Genomic DNA, 18376 nt, shown 5'->3' with positions numbered 1-18376 from the left:
GCAGCTTTTGTACTACTGAGGATAAACATTCAGTCTGTTTTGAAGGTTTTGCTGTGTTCTCTGATACACGTCGATAATCCAAGTAGCAAGTCTTACATACTGATGTCTAGATAACTGTATTCAGGTATTTGTTCTTATAGAAGAATCACCAGAAGAGAAAATCTTTGAGGATCAAAATGTAATCTTGGCTTCACATTCACCTTATGACAAATTTAAATACAGGAATAGATGATTAAATGACTTGACTTAGAACTATTTTGTTTTTCTATTTAAATAGAATAAAATTCAGGTTACCCAAGGTCTTTCTTCCTCCTTGTTTTCTTCAATGGTGATAAGCAGCAAATGATACAGCCTTGCATAGCCAGAAAGCACCATGTGGCAATTCTTTTGTAATATGATGAGATGGAAAGAATTTCTGTTTAGTAATTAGAGATTGTGCAGTATGGGTTTAGAGATATCAGAACTTTGTTCAAAGCCCCTGAAGTCAGATGCAAAGCTCAGTTAGTTTGCATTTGTAATTTTTCATGGGAAAATGAGAACTCTTCATAAAGCTAGCACTATACAAGCCTCTATGACCTCATCTTAAAGGACATAATCAGCAAAATTTTCTGCATTTGAAATGCAATCTTTTTGTGGCATTTCTATCAGAAAGTATAGGTTGAGAAGGGGATTGAGAAAAGTTCTTTTGTTATTAAGTGAACGTAACTCCATTCTTCATGCACATCTGTGCAGAGGTGAAGTCTTATTGTACTTCTTTATTCTCAGTTACTAGTTCCTGGGTCCTTTTTATGAGCTCTTCTGTGAATCAAACTGTTTTCTCTTTTCATCTATGGAATTTCTTACTAGCTGTTATTTTTAAGTGAAACTTTGGTTTCTCACATGCCTCATGGAAATATAGGCAAATGTGAAAAACATCTACTGGAAAAATCTCCATACTTCAGCTGGCCCAGAGGATTTAATAATCGACATGAGATTTTCTTCCTCTCAATTACTGACTCTTTTGTTTAAAAAAAAAAAAAAATGGTAACAATACTAAACAAACAAACAGAAAACCCCAGCTCCTCCTCTTTCTCAGTGTTTATTTTTGGATGTCTTCAGAACTGTTCTTTGACTGTGGTTGCTGACGATCTGGGCTAAGGCAGCATTCAATAGCCTCAGTACTACTAGAGGGGCTTTGGGGATTTTTTTTTTTTTTTTTTTTTTTTAATGGGGAGGATCCAGTATTTTGGGTTTGTTGTTTGGGGTTTTTGTTTTGTTTTGTTTTTTAAATGAGAAAAAGCAGCCGAATGAAAATGGCAAATTAAGGACTGATTCACTGACTCCAACATCTCTTCAGAAATATGTCAGCCATGTGTTATGTTGAGAGGGAGAAAAACCTTCTGGTAGAGACTTTAAAATCAGAAAAAATTAAAAAGTGCTGTCCTTTCCTATAAGAAATGTTATAGTTTAGCCCCTTCAAATTATTGCATATGAGTAGAGTTTAACACTCTCTTCAAACTTCAGGTTGGCTGAACTTTTCAAAATAAACAAATTCCTGCTTCATTTCCACTTGCTGATGCACTTAGGAGTAGCAAGCTAGCTGAAGATACGGGCAATTGCAGGTTTATTCAGCCTGTAAGTCATGGTGTATTGGACCAGCAGAGTAAAGCTCTTATTCTTTCCCCCACCTACCATCAGGACCCGGTGAGGAGTAAGCACTTTCACGCTCCCTGGCCAGCAAGATTTTGTAATTCATTTCTTATCCCAATCACACAGAGCATAGCATTTTTTCCATTCAACAAAAAGCAAATGGGATGGCTTGGGTGAAATGTAAAGCCTTGCATCAGCCTCACGTGGACCACTGCTCCCTGACAGCTCTTCACACAACATCTGCTTTGCTCATCATCTGGCCCAGGGCCAGCAGTGGCAGCTGCCTATTAGAAAGGGGAAGACTTTTAAGTGGAAGTGGGAGTAGGAGAGGATCAAGTGCTGTCCTCAGAAGAACTGAAAAAAGTATTTTAAACCAAAATTAGCAGTAGGTGAAGAAAGGAAATCCTGCCTGATCATCTGGGTCAGCCAGAGTAAGATTCAACAAACAAATCAAAAGTTTAATCAATTTATTTAACGAAAAAAAGATTCAGTGCAGTAAAGGGTCAAGGTGACACATTCCATAAGAGAAGTAAAAGATGGAAGAGCAAGAAAAAGAAGGTATGATGTCTTCAAACCAATCTTGGCAGCATTTATTTTTGGAGTTTGAGCTTTCTGGAAGCACACTGTAAATACTCTGAAAAATAAAGGAATTACAGGAGAGAAAATCTCCATCTTAAAGCTCTGACACGCTTTATAGAGAGCCTTAACTTGTGAGTATTCTAAGAACTGGTGATGTGGCTGAAGGCTACTAAATGAAGGATCAAAAAAAACCCCGAACTTACTTTACTTACTCCCTGAGTAAAACAATGGACCTCACTTTTTTCCAATTCATTGCCTTTCATTGACTTTACTGAATTCACTCTTCAACTACTTAGTGCAAGAAGACATCATTAGTCTGTAATAATAAATCTCCCTCCTGCAATAGTATCAGACAGGAAGAGAGAACTTCTATGAGAAATAGCATGGACAAGAAATATGTACAAGAGTTCACATTGTTTTAAATTAGGAGTGATTTAAGTTGTATGACTTGTGGATGACTTTCTGAATCACATTGACACCATGTGTTTTTCAATGCCTGATGTTCAGCCCTTAACATGTTTCTTAACTTATTACTTATGAGCTGAGTTAATAGAATGTAAAAAACAGCCTTTTAGACAATTATAAAACCCAATTTGTGCCCTCTGAAGAAAATAATGTAGATACAAGCTAAGCTGCAGTACAGTAACTCTTAATTGCAATCTGAGTGTGCACTGAGATAGACCAGTAAGTATGCAGAGAACTTTAATGGTGACAGATACTTGGAACCAGGAACAACACTTTTAGAGTTAAAAACATACATTCTACTTCTGCATCTGGGATTAAACTCTTCTTGACAATCCCCTTTGGCTTGCATTACTGAACTAGATAAGATAAAACTAAAATCCAAGCAAACATAAGAACTATTTTTAAAGAAAGATCATTTTATACTGTAAGCTAATGACTGCCAGCTAATAAAAGTTTAAAGCACTAGCATAGCTGGAAACAGTGTTACATGAAGTGATTCCAATACTGCAACTTACCTCTTCCCTATGATTCTTTATTGGCATACAGAGAATACTCTGAGTCTTATACCCTGTGATCTGGTCAACTTCTGCATTGAATCTTGGATCCTGATACAAGAAAAAAACACAATTATTTTGAGTACTTGCCTAAAGACCAGTTCTTTTTCTTCCCTGGTTTAAAGATTAAGAAAAGTACAATATTTGACTTCACTGTTACCAAGGATAACAAAGGTTCCATCACCATCTAATAATTATATAAAGTTGTTACTACCAGTGTGTTAAAACATCACCAAAAACCAATTATGTGGAACAGGAGTGCCTGTGGATAAATAAAACTGTCAGAAAGAACAAAAAACCCCCAAACCCTAGGAGAAGCCTTTCTTGAGCCTAGATCATCATTATAATAAATGCATACATGAACTAAGCATCCCTAGTATAGCTTTTGTCATCAAGAAGAAATGACAGAAGTATACCGAAAGACACATGGCCACAGAGAAACAGAGTTTCATGAATCTGGTTAATGGTTTTGCTTTTACCAGAAATTGCTTGTTTTATTTTTTCAGCTGAATATTGTTCTAAAACTCTGATTTTTTAAAAAAAATCTTGCTAAAATGAATCAGACTATTTTTAAAGGCTGCTGCTCCTTCTCTAGTAATTGATCTCAAGCTGAGCGTAACGGACCCAATTCCAGAATGAACTTTTAAACTATGAGGACAGGTGATGTCCCACTGGAAACATGTACTTAGCAAATGTTTAGACAGTTTCTGAGGCAGCAAACAAGTGTTTGTTGAAAATGAAATCATACCATTCTTTTTTGCTTCTGAAAATACCTACTTGGTAGTGTTACCTAGTCCTGTAAACAACCTCAGATTAACCGAGAGATGATCAATCAGAAGCTTTAATTTTCAGTTCTGTATGCCTTTATTAGTTAGTTAATTAATAAATTAATTCATTGAAATTTCCATCACCCTAAATTCAAAGCACAAAGTCAGCATATCCAAAGAGCCTGGAATGAGGAGATGTTAAGCTGAGGTGTAAGAGATATCCTCTGCCAGTGCTGGATTCTCTTCCTTTTTTCATCTGGCCTTGTATTAAATAACTCCAATTGCAGAGTATTGTTTCATGTGGGAGACCTCTATCTATACAGTTCAAACCCTCATCCTGTTCTTGTTCACTCAGCTCCTGCTCTTTGTGCCTCGGCTAGGATAAAATTCTCCGAAGTATTTTTAGTCATAGGACTCCAGTTTTGCAGACAACTACACTCACGATTTCATTCATTTTGGTGCAGAAGTATCTTACGTCCTTATACAAGCAGAAATGTAAACATTTAAGTGCCCAAACCTAGAAATGCAAACACTGGTGTGCACATTGCTGGTTAAGATGGGGCTGCTATCTGACTGCTAATGTCAAACTTACATAATTTATTTTGATGTTTGCATTCCTCTAGCATTAGTCATAGCTACATGTTTCTGTATATGCATGTGTCTATAATACGTGTATTATAACCAAACCCCTGGTGTCAGGTTTGCATCTTGACTCGTTTCAGCCAATATAGCTCCAAATACGTGTATTAAAATGGCAATGTTACAATAGCTGATACCGTGGCTTTCTCTTTTTTTCAAGAACTGCTCAAGATAAATTTTCTTGGTTTACCTCATACGCGTTCTTGATGTTCAGGGGCTGGCCTATAGCTGCTACGTGACCCACAATGCCCTTGTTCCACTCCAGGCGAATGCAGTTGTTGGAAGCTTCTTCCAGGGTGGAGCCTTCTGCCACGTCAAACAGCCTGCTTACAAGAAACTTCTCATTAGAGCTATCCTCACACACCAAGAACAGGGAATAGCGATCAGCTGCTATAAGCTCATGGATATGTAGGAAAATTTTATGGCAAAGTGCTGTGACATCTAAGTGACTAGAAATATCTTTCACGAGTTCTAATAGTCTTGAGCACTGATCCCCTGCGCTGGTCTCAATCCTTGGAGATTGCAGAGGCATCTGTTCCTTCTTTTCAGAGCCGGAGAGGAAGCTCACTGCTCCTACTGAGTCCTTGACAAAAATAGGCCTTAAGGGTCTGTCAAATTCAGAAGCAGAGATTTTCCTCGCTGGCGTCCCAGAGTTGGTGGTCTCAGCACAGGCAGGCTGGTGACAAGCACAGGATTCACTCTGGGACTTGGTTCCCTCCTTGCAGACCGGGATGGTGTGAACTCTCTCAGCAAACCATGCATTAACCATTTCTCTGTAAAACAAAAACGAAAATACAGTGATGTAAGTTAAAAATCCTCAGGAAATAATACATCTTTGAAGAGGACGCTGCAAAGAGGATAACTTTAAACCTTTTCATACAGTGGACGTGAGTGCACATTTAGTGCTCCTCTGTATCAATATTCTTCAATTTTACACAGTACTTTGCCTAGATTAAGCAGTAATGTTTTATGCCCCATAAAAAGGAAGCTATTTTTGCCTAAAGGAAATGCCTGAATAGGGTAGAGGAAGACTGCTTACGCTGTGGCTTTCAGAATATAGACGATCAGAAGTTTATACTGTAATTTTGTGCTTGAAAAGTTCTGGTCCTTCCCACTCCTAAGATTTGAATTTCTGTACAAGGTGTATATATTCATATAAAGAAAAATTTTCTGTTCTCATTCTGTTTTTCTAGACCATTTCTAACTTTTTAAAAGATAATTTTGAACTTTAATTCTCTCTGTCAAATCACCTGCAGGCCCTCCTATTCTTACGTTGCCTAAAGACTATTTTTAAGTTACCTTCCCCTGCTTTCTCAGAGTTAAAGAAAAATGCTGTTTTGATTCAAAGCACAAAAGTTTTGCTTAAAAACTGTCAGAAAGAAAAATGAATATTTCTAATTTGAGCCCCTTCAAATTAATGAAAAGACAACCTGTTTTCATGCATGTCTCCTATTTCCTTTCCTTGCAGATGAAACTGCCTAACTCAACCCAAAATAGCCCCAAAATAATATTTTTGAAGAATGTACCATTAATTTAAAAATGACACACATCTCTAGTATTTAACTGTTTCACAAATTAGCTTAGCACTAGAATGCCAACCTTAATAATGTCCTCACTAAATACAGCATATCTTGAATTATCCATAAGCACACGTATCATCAATAACAAGAATATACTTTTTACTTATCACTATAATATTTTCTTGTTGAGAATCTGTTGTGGTTTGGGGTTTTTTTTCAAATATTTCACTTTTATTTCGCTTACTCAGTATCAAGGATTCCTCACAGCACATTATGTACTCTGAGCGAAAATGTGGGCTTTTTCTGAATTACATAATGTACAGGCATACGAACAGCAAAAATCCTATTAAAAAGTCTGATCTTTTGGAAACCTTTCATGGTGGTCATGTTTTAAATTTGGGATATTTTTTATTTGCTCTGCAGACCACAGGAATTTCGAGAGTGAAGCTGAATGAAACCATGGAAATTAGTCAGGTTAGTCAGCCGCTGATCGGTTACATGCATCTGTATATGTTAAATATGAAAAGCACTGTACCTAGCCTTTTTCCCCTTACGGAACAGCTTCATCTATGTTGTAGAATGCAATACTGCAAGTGTAATTAACCATTAATTCAAAGCAAAGTAATCGATTAAAATCTAAAGTCCACCAGTATTATTTTTATTAGCAAGCAATCCACAGCAAGAAACTTATTTGTCTTCAATTAGGAAAGTTTGAAAGAGTTTTTCAGATTTTGCAATCGCATATCATTTGGAGACCTCAACTGTAAGCAAACATGCTATGAAAAAAGGAATTAATTTAGGAAACAGTACGAGTGTAAAGGGAGCAGCTCGGCAAAAGAAAGTCATTATGTTTCTGTACCCACTCCACTTCATAGAATGGTTTTGGTTGGAAGGTACCTTAAAGATCATCTAGTTCTAACCCCCCTGCTGTGGGCAGGGACACCTTCTGCTAGAGCTTCAGTGCAAGCTACCTGGTAATTTTTTTCCACTCAAAAAAAAAAAATCTGCCTGATGTAAGTATCATTCAATGTAGCACTGGAAAAACAAATTCTTCTCTTATTCACACCACTGCAACTCCAAATAAATGGGTGACAGACTATTCTTTATTTTGGCTTATGTCTGTGTACTGTGGTCCTGATCATGCAAAACCTTACATACGTGGTTAACATCATTTATAGCCCCAGTGATCTCCAAGGCTGAATGGTCAGTGTAGTCACATGGGACATTAGTGAATCTTCTGACAATCAGAGTCCAAAACCACTGAATGAAAAGTTGGAGACAAGTAAGGCGGTGGGATTTTTGCCGTTGAGTTCCACAGAGCTAGGATTTCATTCCGTGTTTTTACATTTTCCATGAAGCTGCTGGAACAGAGCTTGCCGTAGCAATAATATACCTTAATCAACATCTATTATAAATTTCCCAGCAATCGAAAGCTAGTCAAGTTACTGGCAACATGGTGCCAGAGAACACAATGAAATTCCATTGTTGTTCTGAAAGAGTTTTGGTGCATTGCTTGGCTACTTATTTTTAAAGGAAGTAAGTTCTGCTTTTCAAGTATATTAATAAAAACTTCCAAAGGTTCCTTCTTTATTACAGCAGTAATATGATTTTTTTTTTTTTTTGTGGAGTTACCTCATCCAAATGAGGTAACTTCTCTTCTTGCAGAGAAGCAGAAAGAACAACTAATTTATTATTAGAACTTTGACTTTAACGAGATTACTTTATAGTACTTAAACAGCATAAATATTAAATGTGGGAGCCGTGACCATGTATTACCGAAATGGATAATCTAATTTGCATAGGGCAATATCACATTTGCAAAAGCTGTTTCAATGACAGTCAAAATAAGAAGCTAGCGCTTGATAACATTTGGAACTTCCATTTATTAAAATGAACGAGAAAACAGAATAAAAATTTGTGATGAAAAGCTGTAAGTATCCTAAAGAAAAATAAAAAGTTTAAAATGCAAAAATTTGTAAGTAAACACAGTACAACCTCTAAAATCAGTGCTTGTGATCATATGTGTTATGTTATATGTGGGTTCTTTTTGTTTTACTGCAATCTCCCCAAGAAAAGAAATTACCTGGAAATGTTAGCTTTTTCTAAACAAAATTTAGCATCTAGTATTAAGGCTGCAGAAGAGGACCTGAAAATGCGAGGTGGGTGCATTTAATGTCTCAGACACAAGAAGGTAGATATAGAATAACTGATAGTTTTAAAAGAAGGCTTGTGACTTGACCCAGTTTCATGATGTGTGTGTGCTGACTTGATTTTTGAACATCGAGGACTGGCATTAATGTAAAATAAGGTTTAAAAGTAATAAATGTAATAACCTAGTATCAGATGGAGAGCGGTCTTTAAACTAGCGAGTGATTAGGCATAGGAAGCCGTGTGCTTTGCCTAGGCATGTTTGAGAATGCACAGGCGTGAGCCTGTACTATTGCTGAGTGACGACACTTTGTAGAGCAATCCAATTCACTGCTGATTTACACATGAGGAAAGGAGAATGTAAAATGCTATCATTTCACCTAGCTCTGTTTTACACTGAATTTACGTATGTGGATGTGTTAATATAAGATAGGCAGAGAAAGAATCAGGTGCCCTTTTTGGACAAAGCTAAAGCTAAACTAGAAATTTGGTTTATCAGTCGAAACCTGCCATTTTATTTATTCTGGAGCGTTGTATAATGATGTCCCCTGGCCTTAATGATGTAGTAATAGTAATCAGGAAGAACAATGCATTCTGAATTCTAATACCAGTTCTCGAACTGTGGCCATCGGTTAATTTAGTTTTTACCTTCTTGCCTTTTTACTATGTAAAATAAGCATTCGTTTCTCTAGCCTATGGAGGTTATTGAGGGACATGGAACATAACTTTAAAATCTTTCACATGAAAGTAATCGCATTTCTTTAATAAGAACTGACTACTTGTTCGGTATCTGTACTATTTATGAAGCACTTTGACATCGAACAGAACTGTATGTGGAGCTGCATAATTATGAGTAACATAGTCCTGTTCCCTTTAATGTCTCTTAGACGATGGTCCAATAACTTGCCAACATAGTGTGCAATTCTCAAAAAGCTCTGTAGATTAACAACAACAACAAATCCTTAACTCCTTAACTATACTGTTTAAAGCACGGTTTTCAACTTCAAACCATTTAGGCATTTTTTATTTGGGCAACAGGAAAGCCGTTCAAATTCAGCTGGAATAAGAACAGCGTTCACTGACCTTTACTGAATGCCTCTTCTAACAAGGAAACTATTTAGCTCCTTCTACTCACACAGTTATACACATGGGTGGAAGAACTAACATTTCACATTAACTGATGTATTCTAACTCTATTTAAAATCTATCAAAGTTTTGATATGCATTTGCTTGTTGACACTCAATCCTATTTAACAATGCATGACAAGAAGTGTATTACTACTAACACAACTACTTTCTCAGCACAGAATTAGCTCAACAGATATCCGATACCAGACACATTCTGAACCACAAATGAGGTTACTGGAAATGAGTAATAAGTGCTATGTATGATTAAGATGTCATTTTGAAACGACTACAGGAAGAAACAAACACTTGTGACTATTCATATGAACAGTCTTCAGAAAGCATCAACATTGTCAAGAGCTGATTGTAAGGATAAGACCCTTGCTGTAGAGCTAAGTTTAGAAGTTGCAGGAGAGTATTAAACAGGAGCAGATACTGATCCGTAGTGACCTATGCAGATAGTTAAAACCAATGCGATGTCTCCATCCCAGCATAGCGATCACTGCGTATTGAGGACTTAGAGGCATCAGCATCCATTCCTTGTGAGCTGTGTGCATCCTTTACTGCACTATGATCCTTTACTGCAGTATGAGCCTCCACTCGAGAAAGCTATAATTTATCCCAGAGTTCATAAACAGGAAGAGCTGAATATGAAGTAACTGTTTTTCAGTCACTTCTATCAGCCAAATCCAGTCTTTCCTCTATAAAACACAATTTCAAAGGAGCATGACAATAGTGACTGCTGAATTCGGCTGGTGACCTCATCAGCAGATGGCAAAACTGGAGAGGAATTTTGAAGAGATAGGGATGAGAAGGGGATGAAAATACAATGGCAGGGAAAAGAAAAAAAAAAAAAAAGGTTGTGTGATCCTCTTCTCTATAATCACTTGTATACAATTACGTATTATCTGCGTTACATGAGAACTCAGGAACTTCAGAGGAATTAAGACTTTTTGGCCCTGATTTGTTAAACGCTCTCCAGAAGGTAGACCAGTCCCTAAAGAAAGACGTTTTCAATATGAATAGGCAACAAAAATAGAAAATCACTGGGTGAGAAAACACAGGCACAAGGAAGCCATATGGCTTGAGCCAGGTCATGCAGAAGGGCACGAGCAGACCTGAAGACAACCTCAGGTCTAAGACTTGAAGAGATCCTTGCTTTATTTCATGTGCCGTATATATCAAACTGTGCTGACCTAACACTAATTAATATTCTACTCACACACTGGGGATATTAAATAATTTATTGTGCCCATCTTTGCTTCATTGTGATTACTGTCAAAATACACAGCATACTTCTCAAAGAAACCAAAACCCAGTGAAGATGTTTAAAGAGTAACAGCCAGTTTATGATTGTCTCGCTCACACGTGTAACCATACTGCATGTGTAAGACCATACCAATGTGGCCATTCAGTAAGTATGTGGTATTTTTGGACAAAATGTGCAAAAACAGAGCCCAAAAATAATACCAAGATGCAACAATGATGGTATACTGCATCTTACTTATCTTGCACAAAGGATGCATAATTATTAGCGTACCATAAAAGCACTGAGTGATGAGTAGCTTTCAGTGAAACAACAAATAATTCCCCATGTTCTCTGTTGCTTATAAATCTTTCATATAGGTATACATACAATGTATAATGTTTCAGTAGTTGTGTGGACTGTTTTGCTAATTTTTCATTCAAACCAGCAGTCACTGATAACACATTTCAGGAGAGGAATTCAATCCAAACTTGCCTACTAGAGAATGGCAACTTTCAAGTAGCTGAGCTCCTGAGGCCTAATCCTGCTAGTGTTGAAATCAATAATATTTCAAGCCAAGCTTCATAACTATTTTCTCAATCGCCTTCCTTAAAATAACCACTAGATGTCTTTCAATTTCTTTCCCGCATCTTGACATAATTTAGACATAGAAATCATTTCAAGCATTAGCAACAACTGGAAAACTATTCCGTTTTAACAAATGAGTTTGAAAGTCAAAGTCACTTGGCTTCCCATTTTCTTTCCAGTACTTCCTATTTCACAATCCTGTTCTAAGTGGGTTTGTCTCCTTTCTGGCCATGGAAAGATTTACATAAACTGTATATAAGGCCTCATTAGATGGAAACAGTAAGCTGACTGTAAAAGAAGTGTTTTCAAACGAACTAAAAAAGTAGATTGACAAAGACAGTAGTTGTTTTTCCTTAAACCCTTTCCAATTATACTTACTAGAGATACTATTTCTAACAGTGGTAGGCAAATAGTTTTTGAAGACAAAGTATGACTTAAAGTCAGTGCAAATTTTTTGGCACAAATCAGTCACACATATAAGCATACATTTAACTTCAAACATGTTAAGTGCTCCAACTGACTTCTGTTTGAATACAGATCTAAATTAAGAACTCTAATTCTCAATTCAAACCATGCTTATGAAAGAGTGAAATAACTTTTTAGAACTATGAAATGATGTAAATCTTGTCTGATGCTCATATTATTTTTTACAATAGGAGGCAGAGGTTGCTTTATTATTTGAAGCAAAAGTATTTGAAACGGGGAACTAACACTAACAGGGTAGTCTTCGCTATTTTCAAACCAAACGGCAAGCTTAACATTTCACACGAAAGCTTTCTTCCCTAGAAGGGACTTTTTATTCACAATATAAAGACAGACAGAATAAATCCTCAGGGATTGAAGGTGAAATTCTAGAACATGACTTTTACTTCTCCTCCAAATGTTTACTTCTTGTTCCAAGCTCAAAAAGTTAAAAATAACTATGTACCTAATGATTTTGTTGTGGAAAGCAATAGGACAATGCCAGTGACTTTAGCGAAAGACAGATTAAAAGTTGAGTTCACACCTGCCTGGAGACTTAAGTCAGGTAGCACTTCAGTTCCGCTTAAATTCCTAAAATAGGGGTTAAGTAGGACGTAAGTGGTGCAGAGGCTTTGGGATGGCTCTCGGTGCTGGGGTGAGTTCACCATAATGCACAAACAAATGGGAAAATAGATATTTTTTACTAAGCAAATAGATTTTGTGGCTATATTTTCAGTGCTAGACCTAATGTGAAATTACAATCATTGAGTTATTCCCACGGACCATTTGAGTGGGGCTTCTTTTCTGGAACTTTGTAAATAGTTCCTTTTGTATTTGATTCCATTTTTTTCTTTTCATGTTTTCTTTAAGTAAATCACATAAATGAGAGAGCATTCTATGTAAATTTATGTATGTTTCTTTGCCAGTAAGGAAAAGACTTGTATTATGTGGTTTTATTATTATATTTATTCATGAAAAAAGAAAAATGCTTCCCCTTTAACAATGATAATAAGTGGTAGCATTAGTTCAAGTCAAGAATGTATTGTCTAAAATTGCTTTGTTTGTAATTCTTGATCTGGGTCGCATATTCCCACACAATTCAGCTTTAATCTACCACTCCAATAAGCGTGAACACAGGCTATGATGTACTTTCTCTGATCTGAAGACATCAGAGGTGAAGTATCATGAATTTTATCCTTGCGCAGAGAGCTAGCACAATGTCTACACACTATGGAAGCCTTACTTCAGCTTCAATATTAGACTGATTGGTATTTTTATTTTATGCAAGTTGTCTTTCTACTGGGTTAGGAGAAAGACATTAATTTCTTCCTCAAGTGATGATTCTTTAACAAAACTTCCAACACAAAACTTCCATGAACTTCTACAGTTTAGAAATAAAAGAAAGGTGTCTCTCTTGTCTCCCATAGAAGCAATGTATGCCTCAGTTCCACTTTTCTTCCCAGTTGCCAGAAATTTGACCCTGTTCTCTAAAGTTTTCCAAGTAAGAGCAAAAAAATGGAAATGAGATTTCAACTGCCCATTGGCATTACCAAAAGAACTGTAATACGGTAATAGTTACCCTGAAACAAAAGAAGGCAAAACTAGATGTTAACTGGTAAAGTAGTTCACCCCATCTTATTTTCTACCTATCCTCTAAGGTTTACCAGTTGTATTTTAATTAACGTATTGTGCATGCCCATTTGTTTCTTTATTACCTAGGGCAAATGGTACAAAGTAAAAGCACATTCTCCTTGTAGCTGCTCAGTACTATCTACTGACTAGTTTATCTTCACACCAAAGATTCTGTGTAGGACTTCAGGTTATAGCTTTTTAGGAATTAAAGATGTATATTGCTAGTAAGTGACTTCTTATCGTTTCTCAAATGAGAGTTTCATCAGTCTACAGTAATTGCTGGTTGAGACGTTGTTTTCCAAAATACTCCGGCACACACCTAGCTTTATTTCCAAGATTAAATGCCAAAAATACTTAATCACATTTACAACTTCGTGAATGAGGGTAACGTTCCTTACCTTCCTGAGTGCTTTTTGAATCAGGAGCTTAAAATATTTTGGGATGATCTTCATACTTTGCAGTTACCAAGAAAGGCATAAGGATACGGATACATTATTTATAAGCAGGACAACTATAAGATCATTAGACCAACATGAAAACTTTCCAAGACTTCAGGGAAATCAACTCTCTTTCTCTGCTTTGTTCTCAGGAAAGCTCTGTAAACATCTAATAAAACCAAGTAAATGGGTGAAACTATTCTGATCGCTGCATTAACACCACTACTTCCTGTGGGTTTCAAGCCACGGTCCAAAGAACCAGTGGGTCTGCAGTCCCCTTGCAAATGCTTTGCATAGGATAACTTAGAAAAGCAAGTCCCCTTTCAGCATAATCAACCAATTTGCATAGGATTCTGTGCCTCCACTGAAAACTGTTAGGGGTCCTTCAATCATAGAAGTTTAAAACTCACTGCCTACATACTGAGGTGATGTTAGGGGTGAATATGGCTCATACCTGGATATTTTTTTTTTAATATGTCAGTAATATCTTTTAGAGAAAAAACACAGGCCAAAGCACACTTCGATGCAGAAAATCTTGACCAGCTCTATCTTTCAAAATCAGTATTTTCATACACTTGCTCCAAAAATTCATTTCCTTTCAATTAGAAAAAATTAAGCACACATAAATTACCAAACAAAACAATGACATGATGCATATGACATATGAGATTAAACATCAAATAGCCGGCTCAAAATGAAAGACATTTTTTAAAAGCACTCTAGACACAGAGTTTAGAAGGGGAATGTCCTAAGTAATTTAGTGCTGCAGGCAGCACATTACAAACTGATTGTCCACCAGCCATCAAGAAGAAAAAAACCCAAACAACTGTACTTGAGTTTTTTCAAAGTAATAAATGTAATTGATATATTCAAAATGTGCAATCTCTGAATTCCAGCAAAGTACAGTTTCCCAGTAAATGCCACTTCTGGAATCCTCAGTGAAGCGCTATGATGTGCCATTCTGTTACGGACATTTCTTTTTCCAAATACAACCCCATCTTAATTCATTTGTAAATATTTCTCAACCCTGCTAATAAGACAAGATGTACTTATAACAAAATAATCGTATTCCCAGTGAAAGGCATACAAGACTTGGGTTAATAATTTGTATCTATCATGCCACACATTTAGGAAACCAGACAAAAACTGCCTGGAACAATGCAGTCACTTCTACCCGAGAAGAGATTTTTTACTTTGGCTGTTTTGGCAGTCTGCTGCTTCTGATCGCAAAGAGCACTAAGAGAGAATCACTCCTGTGTTTTTTAGAGTAGGGACAAACAGGAAGTCAGAAATACAGAAGTATTCCATAGGGGGTTAAAATAAGTATGATGTTTGAACATGACAATGCATGGATTTTTTTTTTAAAGGAACATAAAAAGGCAAAGCTTCAGGAAGACAAAAAGGGTAATGAATTCAGCCGTAAACGAAGTACAATTTTTTGACAACAAAAGCTGCAGATTATGCCTTTATAACATCTAGTTAGAACAATTATATTTGTAGCAGCAGCTACAAAGAGCCTTTAACAACAGTATGGATAAACATAGGACACAATCTAAAAGAAGAATCTTTTTACTTCAAAACGTTTCTGCTTTCTGGGAAGCCGGAATATGATAAGCAGTTCTAAAACTTTGAAAGGGGAAAAATAACAAAAGGAGCTGGGGGAAAAAAAAAAAGAATAAAATAAATAGCTTAAATTTAGTAGGAGCTAGGCATTTAGAAACTCTTGAACCCTAAGTGTGCAGTAACAAACTCTCCAGCCAGAAGGTTCGACAACCAGCACACTGCATCACTACGTGAACCAAATTCATCTCATCACTGAGTGTACTGGTGACACACTTCCCCTTTGTTGTTCTGCACTTTGATCATACTGGAACAACGCTTCATGGATAATAGCTATTTATATTATCTCCGTATACCACTTGTCTCCCTGGTACAAAATAAAGTCATAAATAACTGGTTCTGTAGCTTCCTACTCATGGGCTCACAGTTTATTCACATACTTGAAGGAGGGAGCAGTTGAAAGTTATTCACCTGGATTACATGCTTGTAGGATCGCAACCTTGTGCTGGGCAGGTGGAAGTCAATAAACATAGCTTTATCGCAGAATATGTCAGTCCACCTAGCCATCAAAGACTTGAGGAAGGCAGTAAAGTGGCCTGCCTGGAGACGCTATCAACCTTGAAGCATTGCAGGATCAAAATACAAGGTGGAAGCCATTTGTATATACTTATCTTCTACAACACGTTTTAGGGTAGAGGAGGAAAGCAGGTGCAAAATTGGTACGCAGACAACCTGCAGCCCTTGCCCCCAAGAATTCAGAATATGGACTGGGCGACTCTTAGCCACTCTAACAGTTATCACATTATGAACAACAGTAAATGCAAACTAATTGTGAATAAAAAGATGTTTTCTTTTAAAGTGCCATTTTGCCAGAAAATACAATTTTTATTCAAATCATGAAAACAGCTACTAACACCAAATTGACCTGTGCGAAATGGAACAAGAGCTAACTATTCAATGACTGTATGAGATGATGTGACTCCTGTACTTTAAAAAAACCAACAAAACAAATCTGCAGGCATAAGACCACGCAAAGCATTTATTTTATAAGTATTATTTAGACACCTAATTAAAACATTTTTTGTGGGAATTACCAAAAGAACTACTGTATAAAACACTATGGGAATTAATTAATTGCCAAGAAAAAAAATAAATTATTTAATACCTATCATAAAATTGCTAAATGAGGTTCTCATTCAAAGCTCATTACTGTCAGTGCAGAGCGCTTGTATTACTCTGTAATAAAGGGTTGAGCTGGTGTTCTTCTCCTTTTCCTGTGTATCAGTATTTGAGAAACAGATAGAGAAACTATCCATTCCCAGTTGTGCCTCGCAACAAAGTAGAATATGCCTCTTTGCTCTGCAAGATACCACCTTAACTAACTCCTTGGGCTATTGCTCTTAGGACCTGTGAGTACTTTGGCAAATTAAGAAGCAAAACAAGAAATGAGAAGCAGTAAATTAAGATTAGAGAACAGCTGAAACTAGTTCAAGGAACACTGCTTTACCGACAGAGTAAATATAATGCTAAATAACAAAACATTAACAGCATAGTCTTTGTTCAATGTATTGCTGTTGTACAAAGACTCAACTAAAAAAAGCACGGCATTAAATTTTAGGGTTTTTTCTCTTTTCAAGCTCTAAATAACACTACAGTGTGGAACATTCAGCCTTTTTACAAAGTACATCAGTTCTTTCAAACCGCTTAACTTTACAGGATATCATTGTAGTGAATGAAATTTGAACCAACATACAGTCAAATAACTAATCGTTTGTCTTTTCAAATACAAACTTACATATGAGGTATTCCTTATTACGTAGTTATAGTTTTGTATGTATACAGCAAGAACAAAAAACCCCCAAACACTCTATGCAAGACAGCAGAGAAGAGAGTTTTGAGACAAATGCAATGTTTCCATCACCTCAAAAACATCACAGAACTCTTGCCAAGAAAGAACTCAAAGTCAACAGTTTTTCTGCAAAAGCCTCTCTAAGCGCAGAGGCATCGCCATCACGGAGACACGACTGAATTGTATTTTGTGAACTACTGCCTCTTTCAGACCCACACAAACACAAAACTGTGTCTCAGCATTGAAAAAAAAAAAAAAAAAAAAAAGACTAACCAAACCTCTCCATGGGGAAAACAAATCTGACACAGTGGTTACTATTAATTAGCATTCCTATTTGTTCAATACTACTTCCAGCTTCCAAAGGAAGTGTGACAGGCTGAACTAATAAAATGCTACTTCTCAAAGCTGCTAACACCCTATTTCCTGGGTAAACAACCTACCCTTCGGTTACACACCATGCCCTAGTGTTCTGCAGAAGATCAAGGTTAACTACTTCCATCTATGCATCCTACACCTATGCACAGCCTGTAAAAAATAAAAAAAAAATAAAAAAAATCAACATTTAAAAGACTTTTTAAAAGGTATATTTATTATTTTTCTGTTAAATGAGCCTAAGGAAGAAGCAGCAGAAGAAAGGGGACCGCATGACAGATGGTCACAAGCAAGCAGGTGACCCCTGAAGCTTTCTAGCTTGCCGCGAGTCAATTATTCATGGGGATTTCTCTTCTTACCGCCCCATCCCATGCAGAGAGGAGCAGCAGCAAAGCCTCAGTCAGAAGGCGTCCATCCCCGCCCGGGGACCCGGCGGCGGGGAGCGCATCGGCGGCGGGGAGCAGATGGTGCGGCCGGGAGCAGGAGCGTCCGAGGAACAGAGCGCAGGACTCACTAACCCGAGCTCTCTCTCCACCGAGATATACCGTGGGAGTTGCAGATCGCCTCTGCTCTGCATCCCCGCTGCTTTGTTTATCGGAAAATATTCAACATGGAAACCTGACTCCACTTCTAAAAATAGCCGAATTTACTCGGTTTCAACTTGAAGTCCCGCTGCTGAAGCGTGACAACGGTGAGCAAATACCTCGTCTTATCTCCAAAAGGCAGCATGTCCAGCCGGGGGGGGCGGCAAAAGCCCAGAGGAGCTCTTCAGGTCTTCGCATGAGGTTCCCCGCAAGAACCCCC

The 18376-nt window shown here is 37.1% G+C and overlaps 1 protein-coding gene across 3 annotated transcripts in view; it reads right to left on the bottom strand.

Annotated features, from left to right (window-relative positions):
- PDE5A (phosphodiesterase 5A, cGMP-specific) overlaps positions 1-18376 on the bottom strand; it is a 67058-nt gene that overhangs the window by 39304 nt on the left and 9378 nt on the right. Inside the window, exons 1-3 of one of the 3 annotated variants that reach the window (XM_009887880.1) lie at positions 14577-14718; positions 4824-5406; positions 3189-3278 (exon numbers count right to left, since the gene is read on the bottom strand). In XM_009887880.1, coding sequence (XP_009886182.1) covers positions 3189-3278; positions 4824-5402 — 669 coding nt within the window. In that variant the 5' untranslated portion in view covers positions 5403-5406; positions 14577-14718. Of the gene's footprint in view, positions 1-3188; positions 3279-4823; positions 5407-9436; positions 9469-14576; positions 14719-18376 lie in introns of those variants that run through there. The other 2 variants (XM_009887879.1, XM_009887878.1) reach the window with 2 other exon arrangements.

This window comes from Charadrius vociferus, unplaced genomic scaffold, assembly GCF_000708025.1.
Source record: "Charadrius vociferus isolate BGI_N301 unplaced genomic scaffold, ASM70802v2 scaffold806, whole genome shotgun sequence".
Taxonomy (NCBI): Eukaryota; Metazoa; Chordata; class Aves; order Charadriiformes; family Charadriidae; genus Charadrius; species Charadrius vociferus.
This window is presented reverse-complemented; position numbering and strand designations above follow the sequence as displayed.